This window comes from Pyricularia oryzae, chromosome 7 (genome assembly GCF_000002495.2).
Source record: "Pyricularia oryzae 70-15 chromosome 7, whole genome shotgun sequence".
NCBI lineage: Eukaryota > Fungi > Ascomycota > Sordariomycetes > Magnaporthales > Pyriculariaceae > Pyricularia > Pyricularia oryzae.
Window position 1 is genome coordinate 3,147,464 of NC_017854.1, and position 19,691 is coordinate 3,167,154.

Consider the following 19,691-nt stretch of genomic DNA (forward strand, 5'->3'; position numbering starts at 1 on the left):
GAGGAAATTAGTATTACCGAGTGTGAATGCAGTGTATAGTTTGCTTGCACACGCTTATAAAAGATATGGTTATTTTATGATAATAAATAGATTGCATTATGACTATCTGGGGATTTTTACAAAATAAATAAAGTCGGTACATAAATATGTTAAACCATATACCACATCCCCGGCCGCCTGCACAAACCCCCAAACTTTAACATGGTCGTAACGACTGTTTGTATTACTATTTGCACCGCCATTTGCACTTTTATTTGTATTATTATTTGGACCGTGCGCGCAACTCAATTCGCTTAACATGAATAAACATATATTAACCTCAATCTGACATATATATGCGCATATAGATACCGCGATTGGGTGGTAAATAAAAAGTGCAAATCGAGATTGGGACTGTGTCAAAAGTTTTTGGGGTACAGACACGGGTATATGGTATTGGTTTACAGCCTTTGGGTTTGTGGTTTATAATTAGGTACCTACGTACCGGGCATTATTTGAATTGTAAAAGTACCCCTATGGTTGTGATGTAATCGATTTCTTGTGGTGGAACAACCACTCCGTCACAAAAATAGCATCACCACATTTGCTGCCTGTCAAAATCTCTAATTAGCATGGGCCACCTGGACTAGGGCGAAAACCATCTCTCGGAACGTGGGAGTGAGAGGCGATCCGACGTGTGTGTGGAGGGTGCTTGATTCGTGATGCATTATTGAACCGGAAAGGACCGAGGAGAGGCTTGGTTTGCTATTCAAGCCGCATAATTGCATGTCAGTCGGCATTAAGTTGAAACACTGCCTCGGATTTTGATCGCTACAAACAACTATATAATACTGGCCGGCTTGGCACTCGTAACCTTCTTTTGTTTCTTCTTTCTCCTCACCCACCCATCACGCTTTCTTTTGTACCTTTCCTTGAGTCTTCAGGTTTCGTTTGCTGCGTCGCTCTTTTATCCCAGCTCTGATCAACACACACTCTTTAATTGTTGTTTTTTTTTATTGCCGATTTCGGGCATTCGTTTGCAACATGCATCCCTCGTCGTTTCTCATCCCCTACCTCGTGGCCGCCGTTATGGCCATGCCTCCGATCGGCGAGGAGCCCGGCAACACTCCTCAACCTCAGTACGGTGTGAACCACCACGCTTCTCACCGGCCGCACGAGCAGAACCAGAATGGTCGCCACGGGCTTGCGCAGTACGGCGAGGTGAAGCACAAGATGAAGAACTTGAGGACCCCGATCAGTGAAGGGGGCATGGTGGGCGACATGGGCGACATCACTCTCCCGACCAACCCGAGACAGCCGTCGGAGAGGCCGGGCTCGCCCACCTCACGCCTGGCAGCCAGGGCCCACGATGTCATGGGACCCAAGTTCGGTGGCGGTGGAACCTCTGGCGATGGCGGCGACGTCGATACTGACGACCAGCCCAACCCTCGGTATGGTGCCCACAGAAATGCCCATTCACGACTACCAGTCGGGGCTCGCGGTGGTACTTCTGGCGACGGCGGCGACGACTACACCGGTGACCAGCCTAACCGCAAGGGACACGGTGGAGATTCAAGGAGACATGGCGACAGGACAAGGACGTTTACCGCATAGGAACCCTAATCTGCGCGGTTGCCTTGGTATTTTGCACTTGCATTCAATTGCAAGTTCCGTTTGGGAGTTGTTTTCTTTTCATTGTTCTTGTTGGGTTTTGGGTGGGGTTGTCAGCAGTTCATTCACTTTGTTCGTGTTTGGCTACTTTCATTTTTCGGTTTGGCTCTTTATCCACGGTTGCGTATCAAAGGGTCAAATGATTTTGTGCATAGGTGTTCAGGCATGATGCCCATGTCACAATGTCAATAGAAGACGAACAATGACATTGTCTTCTCGAACGGTCTTTTTGTCGCCGCAAAACCAACTACTCTTGCTCTCCAAAACAAAGCCTTGGTGCCAACGATGTGCAAGCATAAAAGAAGCGACAGAAGGATACCAATCGCCATGCCAGTTTTCAATCCATATGAACCAACAACACTGAACATCAAGCACAGCCACCATTGACCGCATCGGAATCGCCGCCCATCACCAACAGGAATCTCAGTAAGTAGTAGCCCTTGCAAAAACAGAGGCCATCCCTCGTCAGACCCTGCCACAATGAGCTCTTCCGGTCCGTCTACAGGCAATCAAGCCTCGTCCTCCTCGGGGACCGGGACAAACAACCCGAGCACGTCCCAGCAGGCACGGCCCACGACGAGCTACCTTCCCGATCTTGTAAAGTGGGTAAGATCCCCCGATACCCATCCCCTCCCCAGCGTAGAATGTTCGATCTGTGGAGATCCCATCGGGGTCGCTTACCCCAACGGCGAGAGCGTCTATTCGGGCGAGCCGCGCGCGGTTGCCGACAAGAGGAAGCTGACTTTTGGCCATGTCTACAGTTGCCAGCACGTTGTATGCAGGGGCTGTTCGATCCAGTGGCTGATCAACCGTCCGTCCTCCACGTGTCCCTATTGTCGGGCTGACGATCCACAGCGCTCGTCGATGCGTCTGCAGGTTACGGTAGACGACGCGTTCCGCCAGTATCGACGTTAAAGTAACGAGAAACGCCAACTGAAGAGAGCCAATCTTTTGTTCTTCCAAGCCAAGACTAAGAAGACAAGGATCTCTCAGTGGCACTTTCTCGTTTGTTCACTTACAGAACCAACACGGCAGCGGACTGACTGTCCGCATTGGCTTGTCTTGACAATATGGACGAGCAAACCTAGGAAAGAAATTTGAGAAAGGTTGGTTAGGATGTCAATGTCCCTCCACTATTGCCCCATTGAACTTGTACGACCGTGATAATTAACATGCTTGTTTATTTTTACCTACCTTATCTAGATCCGAAAGTTGTCACACCGAATGGGTTCGTTCCTGCTTACTCAACTATCAGCTATATTTCATCACCTTTGTTCACTTCATTTCAAATCTCATGGATTCAAGCCTCAATTCTACAATGGGTATTTACCAGATAATGCTTTGCTGTTTCAAAGACCAGGCTAACCTGGTGCACATTTTGCTCAAAATGAAGTCGGTCAGGGTAGTATAATGCAAGACCATCAACGGCGTACGCCGGGAATAAACCTCGGGGACATGGATTTACACGGCCGCAGTTAGCGGCAGATCAATCACCGAAGACAACGTCATGTGAACTGGGCTGACTTTGGGGTAAGGACATGACAGTGAAAGAGGCGATGCGTTGCCGATCTGCTGTGCCAGCAGGGAAGCTACCTCCACTTCCACTGTAAAATTCATGCGTGAGTCCTTTCGTTGGAGTTTTTGCCAGTGTTCCTAATTATATAGACCCTTTTTTATGCATGTCATGATCGACATTTGATGCAGCCACATTAATCGGTTCTGACGGGTTCGTATTTTTTGAATCCCCATTTTAATTGAAAATTTCTGCAATCAAAATGAGGAAACATCTTTCCACTTTAATCGGTGATTTCGCGGGGATGTTATACGTGAATTTTACCACACCGAGAAGGGATTGCCAGAAATGCCTAGCTTGATTCTTAATTTAAAAATAGACGTCGTGTAAATCAAAAATGGATTTCGGGGCTGTTTTGTCCAGGATGACCTTGCTGCCTCTCTCTCCTTGAGCTTTTAAAATGCGATCCTTCCGTCGTCGTCAGGGACTCACTTGAGATTTTGAGCCAACCACCCGGTTCTCCTCTCACTTTCGCTCTTTCCGTTTCTTTCTTTCTTTGATTTATAGTCCTTTTCAAATTTAGTAATCTTCAAACTGTACATTCTCTTTAAAATTTACACTCTCTTTCAAGTTTACACTCTTTTTCAAATTTACACTCTCTTTCAATTTACGCTCTCTTTCAACTCAAAATGCTTCTTCACTCTTTCCTTCCGGTCTCGGTGTTTCTGTCATCACTGTCAGGCTTTGCTGCGGCAAACGACCGAACCGACTACCGGACTAGCAATGCTAAAGGGTCACTCCAAGCTCGTGCTCCTACAGCCAACGGACTTGGTCAGAGAGGCAGCACCCTATACCGAGCTTCCATAACCCAGCCCACTTACAGTGGCTTCAGTCGTGACACCGCATCATGGCTCTCCGAGACAACAATAATGGGATACGACAAGAATGATGTGATTCAAAGGGCGATATCAACGTACAAGCAACCAAACGCCCGGTGGTACCTTTTTCACATCGATGCCAACGACCCATTGCTGCAATGGGGCCTTCAAAGCTTCCGAAATCTAAACCAAGCTAGTTCGAGCCAACTTGCTTATCGAGCTCCAATGACTTTCTACCTTATCAAAGGATGGGATTTATATTATGGCAAGAACTTCCATAGGCACACGGACAATGACCAGTATAATCCGAACTGGTGGCTTGAACATACGGCAAAAGACGTCGAGATTTACAGACCTGGTACGCGAAAGCCTTCATATTACGCTCAGGCACACGGCTTCACACGTCAAACTGCAGCTCAGAACCCGAATGACCCAGTACTGTGGGGGGCGGGCTACCGAGACAAGGACCAGATGGTCAAGGTAATGGGAGCCCTGAACAGCGATCGACGGTGGTTCCTTTTCACTCTGAAAAGACACCAACCCCTTGTGTCGAGCTTTGCAAAAACTCCATGCCTGCCTACCTGGCCGCGGGAAACCCTTGCGGCGGAGACCACGATGTCTTTTGATCTTGTCACCTCTTGGGAGGTGTACGATGGTCAAAATCTCATCAAAGTCGTAGAGAATACTCCGGAAAATCTGAAGCTTTGGTAGAGTCAAGCTTGCAACTCGGCTTCATTTACGGCAAAAACAAAGCATCTTTGCGTTCCAGCCCTCCCAGACTTGTGCCAGTGGCTTTGGGAAAAGCGAAAAGGAACGACCAGAACCCGGCACTGTACACATGACAGCGTTTTTGACCAGCCCACCGAGAAGAAGACAGGGCCACCGGCTGCCCCGGGTGTTCCCTCCCCTGCTCTAGGTAGAGGTTGGAAAATTCTTTGGGGCTGCTGAAAGCGGGTAGGAAAATCTGGCGGTATAGGAAGAGTTCTTGGTTCAACACGGATCTTGTGACCAGTGAAAACACTGGTCCTCGCCTGCAAATATCCAGATTGGCTGGACTGGTGGACGTGGGAAAACAGCGTCCACTGAAAGGTGCCCAATAATATCGGATAATGCTGTAAAAAGGCAGATGAAAGCAAGTAGTTATAATACCACTTTTTAATCTAGTTTTGACTGAGCTTCAGGTTTTAATATAACCTACCTACCTGTCTACTTGGAGTCTCAATGATTGCGGCACTCCACCCGGCTGCTCATTCACCATCAACCCGTAGGGGAGTGGCACTGCCAACTCCGGCTAACTGATTCCCTCTATTCTGGTCTGAGTGTGTATGTGTGTCTTGGTCCTCAACGTAACACGCATCGTTCCCGAGATCGTTGACGCCTTTATACTCATGAGGGTTGGCCATGAGAAAACGTTTTCGATCCGTTCTTTGGTTTATCATTCGGGTCAGCTGATTTGGTGCCACAATCTTCGTCGGCTCGGCTCTTTTTAGTGAAAAATAGCCCATCATCTTCTGCTGCGTCGTAACTCCCACGGATGATATGAAAACCTTCCTCATCAGAAGGAATGCTGGCGGCTGAGCTGATTTTATGGCATTAATATCTACGGGCCTTCTTGATTATGCAAAGGCACCGTGTTTCTAATATAAGTTATTATGCAGAGTTTATCCAGGCAGGGGAGTTTGACCCCGAGAGCTTGTTTAACGGGACCGGTGGTTGCTTTGGCGGCGCTGGCGGCGATGGCGGTCGTTTTCCCATGGCCACTTCTAGTTCTCGTTCCCGCTCTTCAGCCTCAAGCCGGTGTCTCCTCTCATCCATCAACACTTGGCCACCAACATACCCCTCAACACATAGCGTGGTGCCCATTCCAATCGCAGCTAGGTTTCCCAGGTCGACTCTGTTTAAAAACTGACGAGCTGTGATAGAAACCTAGATTCAGCATGTCGATTCAGGGTTTTCTTTTGGTGGGAACTCGGGTTTTGGGTTAATCTTACCGAATGTGCGTTTAAGTAGATTTTTGGAACCGCGTGGTGTACCGCGCGGGGGTTGCTTGCAAGCTTTAGGGTTGGAGGGGGGAGGAGACTTGGGCATGTCGCCAACGTCTGTTTGAATTGTGGGAGGGACACGGTCGGCTGGATGATTCAATGGGGTGGCGAGAGCCATTTGCATCAAGATGCTGATAATAAAAGCGCTTTTTAACTGCATGGTGAAATATTATCTGGAGCTGCTGCGAAAGACTGTAATGAGTAAAGGATACCGAGACCTGAGTAGTCCCAAAGGCTAGTAGCTAAAGACAACACTTTATAAATTTTCGAATGAGGAGCTCTAAACTAAATGGCCGGTTATAGCAGATCGACACATTAGTCGCAAAAACTAATTTCATTTGGCTTTCTCAAAATATAAAATGTAGCTATTTCCATGAATTTCAACACGTCTTTGACCCGCACAGCCGATGCGTAAATATAGCAGACTCCCTTGTAGTCTGCTCGAGTTGACTGGGGCGCAGATCCAGATTTGGCAAGTGTGAATAAGCTACCGGGTAGCCTGGTAGATGTTTAATTAGTCCTCCACTGCAGCCAATGCAACGGCGCAGCCCATGCTAATTACTCTACAGCTGTTTTTGGCGACTCAGCCACACGAGGTCGATGTGGCGATCTCAACGCCGCTCGTATAACCTTTACTATGTAGAATGTCATCAGGGTTTACCCCCAAGTCCAAAGTCCAAATCTACCAACTCGTGTATCATATCCAGCCGGCGATTCAGACTCAATCCACAAATGGCGAGCAACCCACCAAAGCCATCGCCAGGATCAACCTCGGAACGCACGAAATCACGTGCTTGACACCCCGGAGCTCCTAGAGCAGACCCTTGCAAGCATCGACAATGTCCGTCCCCTCCTCCTCGCCCAACGCGTATCGCGCAGCTGGCAAGCAGCCTTGGAGAAATCGCTTGCCCTACAGCAGGCCCTATATCTCCTTCCCGAGCGCGCCGACGACTGCAAATAAGTCACGAACTCTATAGTTGGTCGCCGCAACCCACTACGGGCCGAGGTGTTTGCGCCATGGTTCCGCGACCTGGGTCTCGAGCTTCGAGAGAGCGACGTCTTTTCGGATCCAGGCCACGACCCTTTTTTTCGCGAGACTTTTGGCCCCGACGACGATCAGCGCGCTGCCCCCAAAACTAAAGGAGAAAAAAAAGGCCGCCGGAAGGCAAAAGACAATGACGACGGGATGGGCAAAGACGAAGTTTACGAGGAGGAGCAAGCGACAAGCACTACGACTAGAGGCGTTCTTCCACAAGGGCGAATCGTGGCGCCGGATGCTGGTGCAGCAGCCGGCGTGCGAGAAGCTCGGCTTCATCCAGCAGACGGGGGGCTCTGGCGACCAGCAGAGCTTTGCGAGCGCGTTGCAGCAGTTCCCCATCTGCGACGCTTCGGCCGACGCCGGAGAGGTCCGCATGGGTAGCCACTACGACCTGGTGTACCGGTGTCATGGGCCATGCCTCAGCGGCCAAAGAATGCGTCAGCTACTGCGTTCTGTGGCGCCTCTACGGCGCCGACCCGCCGCTGAGCGAGTGGTACAGCAACTGCGGTGGGTACGAGTTATACCTGCACAATGGCTTTACGCATGAATTGTGGTGTCTGTCGCGGGCATGGGTGGCCAGGGAATGTTGGACAGGTGGCGCTGTGCAGATTATGAGCGGGATTGGAGCCGATGCTGTTGAAACGTACCTTTGCACAACGTTGGTTTGGGTGAAGGGATTTGCCCTTGTCGTTCTGAGCCAGTGAAATGGGATACACTGCCGCTCTTGTAGTATTCCCACCACTTCTGGCGCACGAGGTCCATTTGGAGAATGGAGATTAGTCATATATGACCGAGGGTTGTTGACCCGGAGCGGTTGAGATTCCACGCGATTTTCATCGCGTGGGGCAACGAGCCTGATCATCAGCCATCAGACTGGAAAATCTCGACAGGTCCAGCGCCCTTCAAAATCATCTATTCCGTGAGGGTAGTGGCCAAGTTTGTGATGATCCTGCGGGAAAAAGAGCCTTATGCACAAGGAAACACATCCCGACAGGCGGCAGCGGGGGAAGTATCCCAAATTTGGGTAGGAAATTGCCGTGTTATCACGGAAGATTTTCGTCTTACTGAGCATGTCTCGGGCTCTATACCATGGAGCTGCGTCAGACCGTGAGGCATGCTGACTTCGAAATTTGAAAGCGGCAAGTCCGTGTTTCGTAACATGAATTTCCAACCTCAAAAGCTCGTGAATAGATCGCTGATCGATAGACCCCAACAAGAGCAACCACGGCCAACAATATTTCTCGGCATTTGCTGGGACTCCGTATGATCTTGGCAATGCAAGAAAACCCAAGCCGTTCAATAAGTGTGGCAGAGGATGTATGACTATGCTTACTTTGCTCCGCGCACGTGTGTGCCAGGCCTACCCCCCTGATCTGCCAAGGTGTGCACAAGTGAGGCAGGGTGCATTCATTGTTGGGGTTGTGAGCCCGCCGCAGCAGGCAGTTTTTGTAAGTTCCTCCCTCTCCGTTACTCCCTCCCAGGTCTCTGGGGAATCCTTGTTGGTTGCACTACGCAGAATCTTTGCAACGAGAGACTATTTTTCCCCTTGACACACATCACAAACCACCATTGCACTATAGGGGAGAGCTATTTCCGGTCCATCTTTTTTTTCTCGCTCCCCAGCAACCAGTCCAGACTCCTCATCTTCTGTAGGATTCGGACCCCATCTACCATTTTGGGTTTAATGTCTGACTCTGACCATGGTACTCCTTCTGCACCGATATCAGTTCCAACTGCGTCACATTTCTGACGGGGAACGCCGAGGCAAACAGCCAAATGGCTCAAGTTCATCGGTAGCCGACTATCTGAGTACAACCTCAACATTGAGAAGCCCAGTTATCAAATGACTTGCATACTTCCCTGACAGGGCTTACCAAAACAGGGACGCATCAGAAAGAAATGATACTCCACTTGTGCTGCCCGGACGATTACCGGAGGGATGGTTGGCTTACTGGGTCTGCCGTTTAGCTTGCAGATGCAGAGATCATGTACCACAGGGTTCACAAGACACATGCAACCAACGAGGCCGTTGATTGTATCTGTGCTGAACATAGTCGTGATCCGCATTCGTTCTCAACCAGTTTATAGGTTGAGGTAGCCGACCGTCCACGGCCCTTACTTCAACCTCGACGTACCCAAGCGGGTCCTAGCTGCCTTGACCGCATGCAGCCTGCGGGTCAAGATAGGTTCAGTAAGCATCTCCAATCCATATGGCTGAGGGACTCGAGGCGCGCGTGCGTGTGCAAAGTTTTGGTAATTTTAATAGTGGTTTGCGCAAATAATATAGCGTGGGGTTGTGGTTGGTATGGTTGATGCACAGTTAAAATAGACAAAAATTTAATTAGATTGAGATAGGGGTATTTAAAATCAAAATGCGCCTTTACTATTAATATCAAATATTAAAAATTATCATATTTGCTTATCACGTTAATATAATTATATTTTTAGCAACAAGTTAAGAATCCCGTTTCCGGACCCGCTATACCATAGTAAGTGCATAAATTTCCCGACTCGAAAAGGTTTATTCTTATAAAAATAAATTTATTTTGAAGGCTACCCAAGTAAAAATAGTAATACTAATAGCGTGTTGAGAAGGGCAAAAAGAAGAAAAAAAGATATAAGGGTGCGACCATTTACTATAAGATGTCAAGAATTGCGACGTACATCTCTTGATGTTATAGCTGCTGTTAACGTTAACGCTTTTCCTCCTTTGAACTTATTTTCATTTCTTTTTTCTTTTTGGCAAAGAAGTTTTCCCACCTCGCCTATAACCTTTGCAGGAAAGATTCTTTTTCATACGCGTTAATATCCCTCGGTGTTTTTCATTTGGAAACCACATTTGCTTATTATAAACTTAGGCGCTTAACCTTTTAGCAACCTAACTTGCCGCAATATCATTATGCGTGCTTCCAACTTCTTCACCACGATCGTTACTGGGCTTGGGCTTTCGTCGACTGTTTCGGCGCAATGTATGGGTGCTTTAGTGCCGGACGATGTCACTAAGCCCCTCCTTAGCCACAGGCGTCTTATTGTTGGTCACGAGGCTTCTTTTCCCGGTTATGACTTTGTGCTCAAAGTGGGCGAGGGTTGTATAACCACAAAGGTATCTGGGACTATTCCCCCTAACCATCATGTTCACGTTTGCTGGGGTTATCCTATGGCTATACGTGGTATTTGCAATGTATATAACGACAGGACGGTTACTGGCGAATAAGGTTGGTCGGATGTGGAAATAGTTAAGGGGTGGGACGTGGAATTTATTTCAACGGCAGCACTTGAATAGCCTTTACCGTGCAACATTTGGCCTTCAAAATCTTCAACTTCTTTCCGGCCTATATGACCATCGTTTACAGTAGGTGCTTTCTGCCTAAATTCTTCGGGTTAATTGGATGAAATATAAAAAAGATTAATAAAAGCAATGTAATAGCGCTTAGAATGACAATAGTAGGAACGACGGTTTTCCGCGTATATAACCGCACAAGAAGTATTACGGTGCGCTATTTGAATTTAATTTCAGCTTTTATACCTAAAACCCAAAACACCAGGATTAAACCAGTGGTTTAATTCGTAAGCTTATTTACGCCAGTAAATTTAACCAAGAGATTTTCAGGTTTAAATCTCAGGACCGTTTGTTAATTTTCGCCGTTTACAGCGGTGAATTTGCTTGTTACGATCAAGGTATCGGGTAACCTGTTCTTATGGTAAAATACAGTGGGTTAAAGCAACTGAGCGTCTAACTGGGTAATTGGGGTTCTTAATAATTGGGGGTGAAATTATAATCGTTTTCAAATAAATATTGAGGTTAATTAGAGTTTAATTGCTGCTAAACAATTCTAAAATCGAATTTATTTATATGGTAACAAACGTGTTTTATATAAATTATGTTCCGAATGTAATTTTTTTTAATTTTATTGGATTAGTAAAATTATTTTTTTTAATTTGTTATAATCCCAGAAAATCACTGAAATCACTTTCCTAATAATTACGTAAGATTACGTAATTCTTTCTTATATAATTTTTATTTTGCCGGTCGGTAATTTTTTTGGGCGGGTATTGTTAAAAAGGGTATAACCCCACCTGGCCTCCCTGGTATTGGCCCAGTTATTTGGTCGTAATATTAGGTTTCCTTTTTTTTGGCCAAATTTTTTTAACCTTTAAATAATCCGTATTTTTTTAATTTTTGTTTTGGTTTTCCTTTTTTTCTGGTTAATTTTCCTGCGTTATATTTAATCGCGTAACCAAACCAAAATTTGGTCGTTCGTCGATAAAACGCCGATCCGCCCTCCTTTTTTTTGGCGTTAACGGTGGAAATACCTTTTTATTTTTTGTATAAATTTCGTGGGATGGCCAAATATTCGGTTTTTTCCCAGGACTTTTTTCGTTATATGGAATATTTGCGTTTTAATTATCCTGGTTATGTCACAGACCTGAAGGACAGCCACTGGGCTGTCGCTTAGTCATGACCCCTGTCACGTGAAGGCGCGAGGGCCGAGCGCCTCGCGCGCGTATATCTACGCGAAATCTCTGCAGTCTCCGATATGTAGCTCCTCGAGCTACGTCTTCGTCAACAACCACCTGCTACCCTGTACCTGGAAGACTAGATAGCCAATATACTCTGTCCTGTTACCTGATCGCCCGCACCTACGTGTCCGCCCTGCCTGCCCGTGACAAAATATATTATTTATATTTTTCCAACGTTTTGGAAAAAATAAGGATTTCGTCCAGGTAAATAACGACGAAAATATTTAAATATTTCCGGAAAACGTGGTTAATTATGGTTTGGAAAATTATTGGAACGTTGGTCAAACCGAAAGGCATTATTAGGTATTTATAATATTTTCGTCGGATGCGAAACGCTGTTTTCCACTTTTCGCTTTTCTTTATGCGGATTAAATTATATATTTTTTTAAAATTTAATATTATAAACTATTATATTTAATAAAATATGTTTCGGAATCTTTTTATTATTAGGAATAAGTAATAATTTTTTATAGTAATATCGTTTAATTATTTGTAATCCACGCATAATTATAATTTTCCGTTCTTTTTTGGTACGAAAAAAATTGGGTATTTTGTTGGTAATATTAATAATTTAATATAATTTTTTTTGAAATTTTTTGCGAGGTATTCGTTTAATATTTCCATTTATATTGGGTTTAAACCGTATATTTTGTAGAATTTGGGCTGTATTTCTTTTTTTAATAATATTTCGTGGTTAAACAGATTATATTCGGGTAATTTTGTTTCGAATTCGGGGTTAAATAATCGTCCATATATCCGGTATTCGGCCGGAATATTATCGATTAATATAATAAAATTCGATCGTTTTTCGTTTATAAATAATTGCGATTTTTCCAATATTAATTCCAGGCGTGGTTTGTTTTTTTTAATAGCGCTTTAATTTTTTATTAATTTCGTTTTTGTATTTTACGTTCGTTGCGTAAAATCCGTTTTTCGGATTTTTTTTTAAAAGTTAACGGCTTTTCCTATTGGATTTGGCCGATTGTCCAATTTATCCGGGGGTTGTTTTTTTTAAACCAGGGGATTTCTAATATTACGTTTTTATCCCTTATTTCCGTAATATTTAAAATAATTTATTTTTTCGTTCATAATTTTCCATCCAAAAATATACGGTTTTTATTTCGATAATACCGTTCCCGTATAAAATTGCTTTTTTTCCACGGTTTGCAATTAATATAATTTTTTTTTACTACCAAAATATCCGTCGTTTCGTTATAACTTTTGGTAAAATATAATTGTTTTATATTTTATTATCGAAAAATGTTTATATAGGTTTATTATCGAATCGTATATCGAAAAATATATATTTATATATTATTATAATATTTTATATAGCGTTTAGGGTTTTTTATTCCGTTTTTATTATCGCCGTTCGGTGTCCTATACCGTTTAGCTGTCCTAGTTTTTTAATTTATTGGATTCGCGTCGTGGGTTTTTGTTTTGTTTATTTTTGGGTATACGGCTATTTTTCGTTTCGATTAAATTAAATGGGTGTTTTGCTGGTACGGGTATTTTGCGTACGTTTATAATTTCCTCGTTATTTCGTACGTTGGGGTTCCATATAATTTTGGCTATTAATGCAGGTCCTGGTTACCGTAATTTTTATTTGTACCAGGTCTGGGTTTTGGCTAATATATATATTTTATATACGTTTCGGGTGCATTTATATTATGGGAATTGTTTTTGGTTGTAATACGCCATAGGGTAATTATCGTTAAACGTAAAAATTGCGGTTGGTTTAATATTAAATTTTATTTTAATTTCCCAATTTGGTAAATCGGTTATAATATATATTTCGTAAATACCTATTATTTTATATTGTCGTGGGAAAAAATTATGGATTATTTTCCTGTTTAAATAAAATCCACAATTATTTCGGAAATATTTTGCCCAAAAAAAATTTTACGTATTAAAGGTATTTGGTGTTTAAAATCGGGTGGTTTCCAAAAATTGCATTAATTAATTCCGTAAAATATCGGATTTGCGTTTGCAATAATAACCCGGGAAATTATATTAATTGGTCGTTTCGGTATAAATCGATATGTTTTTTTTCGTATATATAAAAATTGTTTTCTTTTATTACATTATATTAATTCGAAAATATGGTCTTTTCCTCGCTGGATTTCTTTTTAAATCCTCGTTTAATTTTTATATTAAAAATTAATTGGTTGTTTTAATATGGTAGGTTTGTTCCAAAAATCTTTTATTTAATTTTCCTAAAACGTCTAAATCCGTAAATTCGGGTAATTGGGTTTCCCGTCGGTATAAATTTATTGGTTATTTTATCCCTATAAATATTCGGTTTTTTATTATTAGGGTTCGAATACCTCGGGGTTTTTATAAATACCGGCCTGCGTCGATTTTGGAACTATTATGGGTTATATAATTATTATTGTAATAGGTGGTCCAATTTATTATATTATATTGGTTAAACCGTAATTGCCAATAATTGGTGGTATTAAATCCTCGTGTTTTTTTGGTTCTGCCCCTAAAATTAGGGATATTTTCCTGGTTTCTCGGGCAATTTCTGGCGATATACCCTGTTTTATCGCATTTAAAACATTTGACTTTTTTGGGGTTTTACGGGGCTTTTTATATTATATAATATTAAAGTCCATAAATTTATTATGGGTATTATAAATTGTACTATAGGTTTGGGGCGCCATATAACGGGGCTGTTACCATCCATTATTATTTTTATAATATATGGGATAAAAGTATTGGTATTTGCGTCCCATATTAATTTATTAAATCGAAGTAAAGAATATTCGCTGTCCGTTTTATTTTTCCTGTCGGCGTTCGTAAATCCGGTTATTAAATTTAATAATAAATTCGACGTATTCGAGGAAATTCTCGGGTCGGTCGAATTTGGATATTTTATTTTTTATTTTTTATTTTAATTTTTGGTAAAATTGGAGGATTTTGGTTTTTTCGGTTATATCCAATTTTGTTGCTAACTTTTTAAATTCGGTTATATAAACGGAGGTTAATTTGGTTTGTCGTAAATTGGCCAAATTTCGTTCGGTTTATTATTTTTTATCGGATTTTTGGAATAAAAAACGGAAAATGCGTTTATATTTTGCGAAAATTGAAAAAATATCGGTAATTTTTTAGCGTTGTTTTTCGGGGGGTATATTAAACTATTTTTGCAATAAAAATTCGAATTAAAACAAAATTCGTTTTCGGAAAAAAATGGCCGCGTATACCAGTTTTTTTATTTTATTGCGGAAAATTTCCAAATAAAATATTTGGTAAATGCGTATTTATATAAAATATTTTTTAAATTATCCAAATATATTATCGAATGTAATTGGGGGATTAAATTTAAATTTTTCGCGCCTATTAAAAAGGGTTAAAATAACGTTAATATTGGTTCGGAAAATTTGAAATTTTTTTTGGAATTGGGTTGCGCGGAACGTTTATTTGTGGAATTCCTGGTTAATTTAAATAACCTATTTACGGAATTGGTTTTTTTTATTATTATTATTATTTTTGGGCCGAACAGGGGTTTTTTGGGCCGCTTTACTATTCGTAACCGGGGTATTGGAAATATTATTTTTAAAAAATTGGGAAAATATATTGTCGGTATTATTGCTCGGTATATTTTAAAAAAAAATATTAAACAAAAACAACTTAAATATTATAATTAAAATATCGGGTAATTTGTTTTTATAGTAAAATATAATGGGTTAAAATAATTAAATATTTAATTGGGTAATTGGGGTTTTTAATAATTGGGGGTGAAATTATAATTGTTTTCAAATAAATATTAAGGTTAATTAAAATTTGATTGCTGCTAAATAATTTTAAAATCGAATTTATTTATATAGTAACGAACGTATTTTATATAAATTATATTCCGAATATAATTTTTTTAATTTTATTGGATTAGTGAAATTATTTTCCTGGTAATTACGTGAGGTTACGTAATTCCTTTTTATATAATTTTTGTTTTGCCGGTCGGTGATTTCTCTGGGCGGGTATCGTTAGGAGGGGTGTAACCCCACCTGGCCTCCCTGGTACTGGCCCAACTGTCTGGTCGTAACATTGCTATTTTCAAAATAACAAATTAAATAAAAATTGTCACGGCCAGGCATACATTGGAGAACCTCAGTGTATTAGGCGCTATCGACGAAAATTCTAAACTGAAGAGAAGAGAGAAATTACAATCGTCGACGCGCTCAAGAGACGCGCTTAAATCCGGAGGTAGTGGATCCTTGTCCGATCCCTGGCTCGGTGTGGAGCCGAGTCGTGATTCTGAGGGTAGGTCTAGGGGCCTGATCCTCACGTGATTCTGAGGGTAGGTCTAGGGGCCTGATCCTCACGTGATTCTGAGGGTAGGTCTAGGGGCCTGATCCTCACAATTTGTTCGTTTAGGCGCGTGTACGCGATTGGCACTGCGTGCCTTTTTTTTTACATTTAGCTTTAGATTTTCGAATAAAATCGCCCCTATATTGCAGTTTTGTTTTTTTGGGATCGTTTTCGTGATATTATTTAAAGCTTAACCAATTAATTACCGGGAACGGTATAATAATATTTACGATACCGAGGAAAAAACACGAACGCTTATAATATTTACGATACCGAGGAAAAAACACGAACGCCTATAAAGTACGATATCGAAAAAGAAATACGAACGCCTATAAGGTACGATACCGAAATGACCAAAAACGACGCCGAACGGCAGCCGACCGCCCAATTGGAAAGGTAAAAGGTCGAATTTGACCACGGTCGCTCCGAGACAAATTCCCCCCGCGCAAAACGCCAGCGTTAGCAATTTACGGTACAAATACGGGCCCAGCGTCGCCCGTCGACCCGAAAACGCGTGGGAAATATTATAACGGTTAGGGGGGAGGACGAAACCACCGATTCCCGAAAAGATACCGACGAACCCGTTCGGTTAAATAATTGGGACCAGTGTCACAGACCTGAAGGACAGCCACTGGGCTGTCGCTTAGTCATGACCCCTGTCACGTGAAGGCGCGAGGGCCGAGCGCCTCGCGCGCGTATATCTACGCGAAATCTCTGCAGTCTCCGATATGTAGCTCCTCGAGCTACGTCTTCGTCAACAACCACCTGCTACCCTGTACCTGGAAGACTAGATAGCCAATATACTCTGTCCTGTTACCTGATCGCCCGCACCTACCTGTCCGCCCTGCCTGCCCGTGACATTACGTAGCTCCTTCATTAGGTGCCCGCGATGCCTGCGTCACTGCAACCCCCGATCTTAACCGATTCGACCGAGGAACTGATCGAACACCTACAAGGACACCCTGAACAATGGGTGTCTTACATCTCCGATTCCTACCAAAAGCTGCAACTATTGCACGATAGCAACGTCCGCCTGAACTCCTGCCTAGAAATGCAGGAAGCCGAGACCCAACGCGCCCGCGCCGAAACGGACCGTGTCCGCGACAAGGCGCAGGCCGACATTCTGGCCATGGCCATGGAAAAGGCCTCCGCCATAACCTCCCGGGATGCCGCTTTCGCCGAATTAGAGAAAACACGGTCCGAACTGAAGGAAGTTCGGACCGTAACGCTACCCACGGTACACATAACCACCCCCGCCCCAACTACCAACACGCCTGTTGAACCCCTTATGGTTACTCCTATGGGAACGACTCCGCCGCCTGCTTCCGAACATCCCGCCTCCGCCCGCCTTTCTGAACGACTTCCAGACCCCGATAAATTTACGGGCGCCCGCTCCGACCTCCGCCGCTTCGCCACCCAAATCCGGGGGAAAATGACCTCAAACAAAGACCGCTTCCCCAACCCCGAATCACGCCTGATTTATGTAGCCGGTCGACTGTCCGGTAAAGCGTACAACCTGATCCTGCCCAAAATGGTCGGAGGCACACCCCAATTCGGAGATTATACGGATCTCCTCCAATACCTAGAGGAGGCATTCGGGGACCCCGACCACGTCCAAAACGCACAAAACAAACTATATGCCCTGAAGCAGCGGAACGTAGATTTCGCCGAGTATCTGTCGGAGTTCCAACGCCTGTCTTTGGAAGGAGAAATGCCGGAGGATGCCCTCCCCCCTCTTTTATTCCAGGGAATATCGGAAGAGCTCCAGGACATGCTCCTCCACAACCCCGCCCCATCTCGCCAATACCACGAATTCACCCGACACCTGCAAAGCTTGGATAACCGCTACCGCCAGCACCAGCAGTATAAAAATAGACAGACACGTACCCCTCGGGCCGCAGCGCCCCCCGCGCGCGCGGCTCCCCGAACCCAACCCGACATACCGCGGGCCGCCCCCAAGCCAAACGCGGAGCTCCCGCTTAACGACCCTATGGACCTGAGCAGCCAACGCCGCCACAACCGCAAGGAAAACATGCTATGTTACCGTTGTGGATCCCAAGAACATTTCGTTGCCAAATGCCCGGAACCGGATACCCGCCGCACGCGGCTGCACCAGGCCGGAATCGAACGATCCAGGTCCAGGTCCAGGTCCCCGCGCCAAATACAAACCAAACTCCCTAAAAACCCCCGCCGCGGCTCGGACGCCAGCCGCTCCAGCAGCCGAAGTTCGAAAAACGGAGCCCGCCTGGGATAAGTCGCCCCCAGGCCGCCAAGGCCGCGCATAGACCGCCGGCGATCCGCATCTCTGCCGCCGCCGTTCACGGGTTCCCCGTTGAAGAGGAATATAACCAACGATCCGACCTGATGATCCTGCCTGCCGAACTGACAGTGGGGGGCCAAAACCTCCCAACCTATGCCCTCACCGATTGCGGTGCGGAAGGAAAATGCTTCCTCGACCAAGGATGGGCCGAAGAACGCCAACTACAAATGTATCCGCTGCGAAACCCATTCGACATCGAAGTATTCGACGGAAGGACCGCCGAAAGTGGGAAGTGCACCCATTATGTCCGAGGACAATTGAGAATCAAGGACCACATCCAGAAAAACGCGCTGTTTTTCGTTACACAGCTAGCCCATTACCCCATTGTGTTAGGAATGCCTTGGCTAAAGCAGCACGACCCAACGATTGGATTCGCGTCACACGTTATTACGTTTGACAGCGACTATTGCCGCCGACACTGCAATATGCCCGACAAACCGGAGAAGGTTAAAGCTTTACACGCCGTACCAAAAAAAAGCCGCCCCCAGTACCAGGCTGACCGACCGCCGTCCCTCCGCGAAATGGATATCGCCCCTATCTCCCTGCAAGCCGCGAGCATGTACGCCCGCCGCCGATCCTGCCGACTGTACGCCGTAACCTTGAAACAGATTGATGAGGTCCTAGCCGCCGACCCCCAAAATAGGAACGGGCCGACCCTGCCCGAAACAATCCGGGAATTCGCGGACGTATTTTCCCCGCAAGAAGCCGAGAAGCTGCCCCCACACCGACCGTCCGACCACCATATCCCGCTTATAGAAGGAAAAACGCCGCCGTTCGGCCCCCTGTACGCCATGTCCCGCGAAGAGCTGATAGCCCTTAAGGAATGGCTGACCGCAGAGTTGAGAAAAGGGTTTATCAGACCCAGTTCGTCATCCGTCGCCTCGCCCGTTTTGTTCGTGAAGAAGCAGGGAGGAGGGTTGAGGTTTTGCGTGGATTACCGCGCGCTGAATAACATTACCGTAAAAGACCGTTACCCGCTGCCGCTAGTCCGAGAGACCCTGAACAACCTGGCCGGCATGAAATTCTTCTCGAAAATCGATATCGTTTCCGCTTTTAACAATATTCGGATTAAAAAGGGGGAAGAATACCTGACGGCATTCCGCACGAGATTCGGCTTATACGAGAGCCTAGTCATGCCTTTCGGGCTAACGGGAGCCCCCGCGACGTTCCAGAGATATATAAACGACTCCCTGCGCGAATACTTAGACGTATTTTGTACAGCCTACCTGGACGACATTTTGATTTATAGCCGCACCCGAACAGAACACGAAGAACATTTGAAACTCGTACTGGAAGCCCTGAGGAAAGCCGGGCTATACGCCAACGCCGCGAAGTGCGAATTCTTCGTGACGGAAACCAAGTTCCTGGGCCTGCTGGTCGGCGTCGAAGGCGTAAAAATGGACCCTGAAAAAATCAC

General features: G+C 44.8%; 5 protein-coding genes across 5 annotated transcripts; 4 read left to right on the plus strand and 1 right to left on the minus strand.

Moving 5' to 3' along the window:
• Nucleotides 1–1,023: 1,023 nt before the first annotated feature.
• Nucleotides 1,024–1,593, plus strand: MGG_09629 (uncharacterized protein; the record flags this gene model as incomplete). The annotated part of the gene is made up of 1 exon (XM_003721407.1): nt 1,024–1,593. One exon carries the CDS (start codon nt 1,024–1,026, stop codon nt 1,591–1,593), a length of 570 nt encoding a protein of 189 aa, XP_003721455.1.
• Nucleotides 1,594–2,130: 537 nt separating this feature from the next.
• On the plus strand, nt 2,131–2,565 carry MGG_14046 (uncharacterized protein; the record flags this gene model as incomplete). Its single annotated transcript, XM_003721408.1, has 1 exon — nt 2,131–2,565. The coding sequence occupies one exon, from the start codon at nt 2,131–2,133 to the stop codon at nt 2,563–2,565; it is 435 nt and encodes a 144-aa protein (XP_003721456.1).
• A 1,287-nt stretch (nt 2,566–3,852) lies between these two features.
• On the plus strand, nt 3,853–4,752 carry MGG_09628 (uncharacterized protein; the record flags this gene model as incomplete). The annotated part of the gene is made up of 1 exon (XM_003721409.1): nt 3,853–4,752. The coding sequence occupies one exon, from the start codon at nt 3,853–3,855 to the stop codon at nt 4,750–4,752; it is 900 nt and encodes a 299-aa protein (XP_003721457.1).
• A 939-nt stretch (nt 4,753–5,691) lies between these two features.
• Nucleotides 5,692–6,243, minus strand: MGG_09627 (uncharacterized protein; the record flags this gene model as incomplete). Its single annotated transcript, XM_003721410.1, has 2 exons — nt 5,692–5,954; nt 6,033–6,243. 2 exons carry the CDS (start codon nt 6,241–6,243, stop codon nt 5,692–5,694), a joined length of 474 nt encoding a protein of 157 aa, XP_003721458.1.
• Nucleotides 6,244–7,258: 1,015 nt separating this feature from the next.
• Nucleotides 7,259–7,669, plus strand: MGG_09626 (uncharacterized protein; the record flags this gene model as incomplete). Its single annotated transcript, XM_003721411.1, has 1 exon — nt 7,259–7,669. The coding sequence occupies one exon, from the start codon at nt 7,259–7,261 to the stop codon at nt 7,667–7,669; it is 411 nt and encodes a 136-aa protein (XP_003721459.1).
• Nucleotides 7,670–19,691: the final 12,022 nt, after the last annotated feature.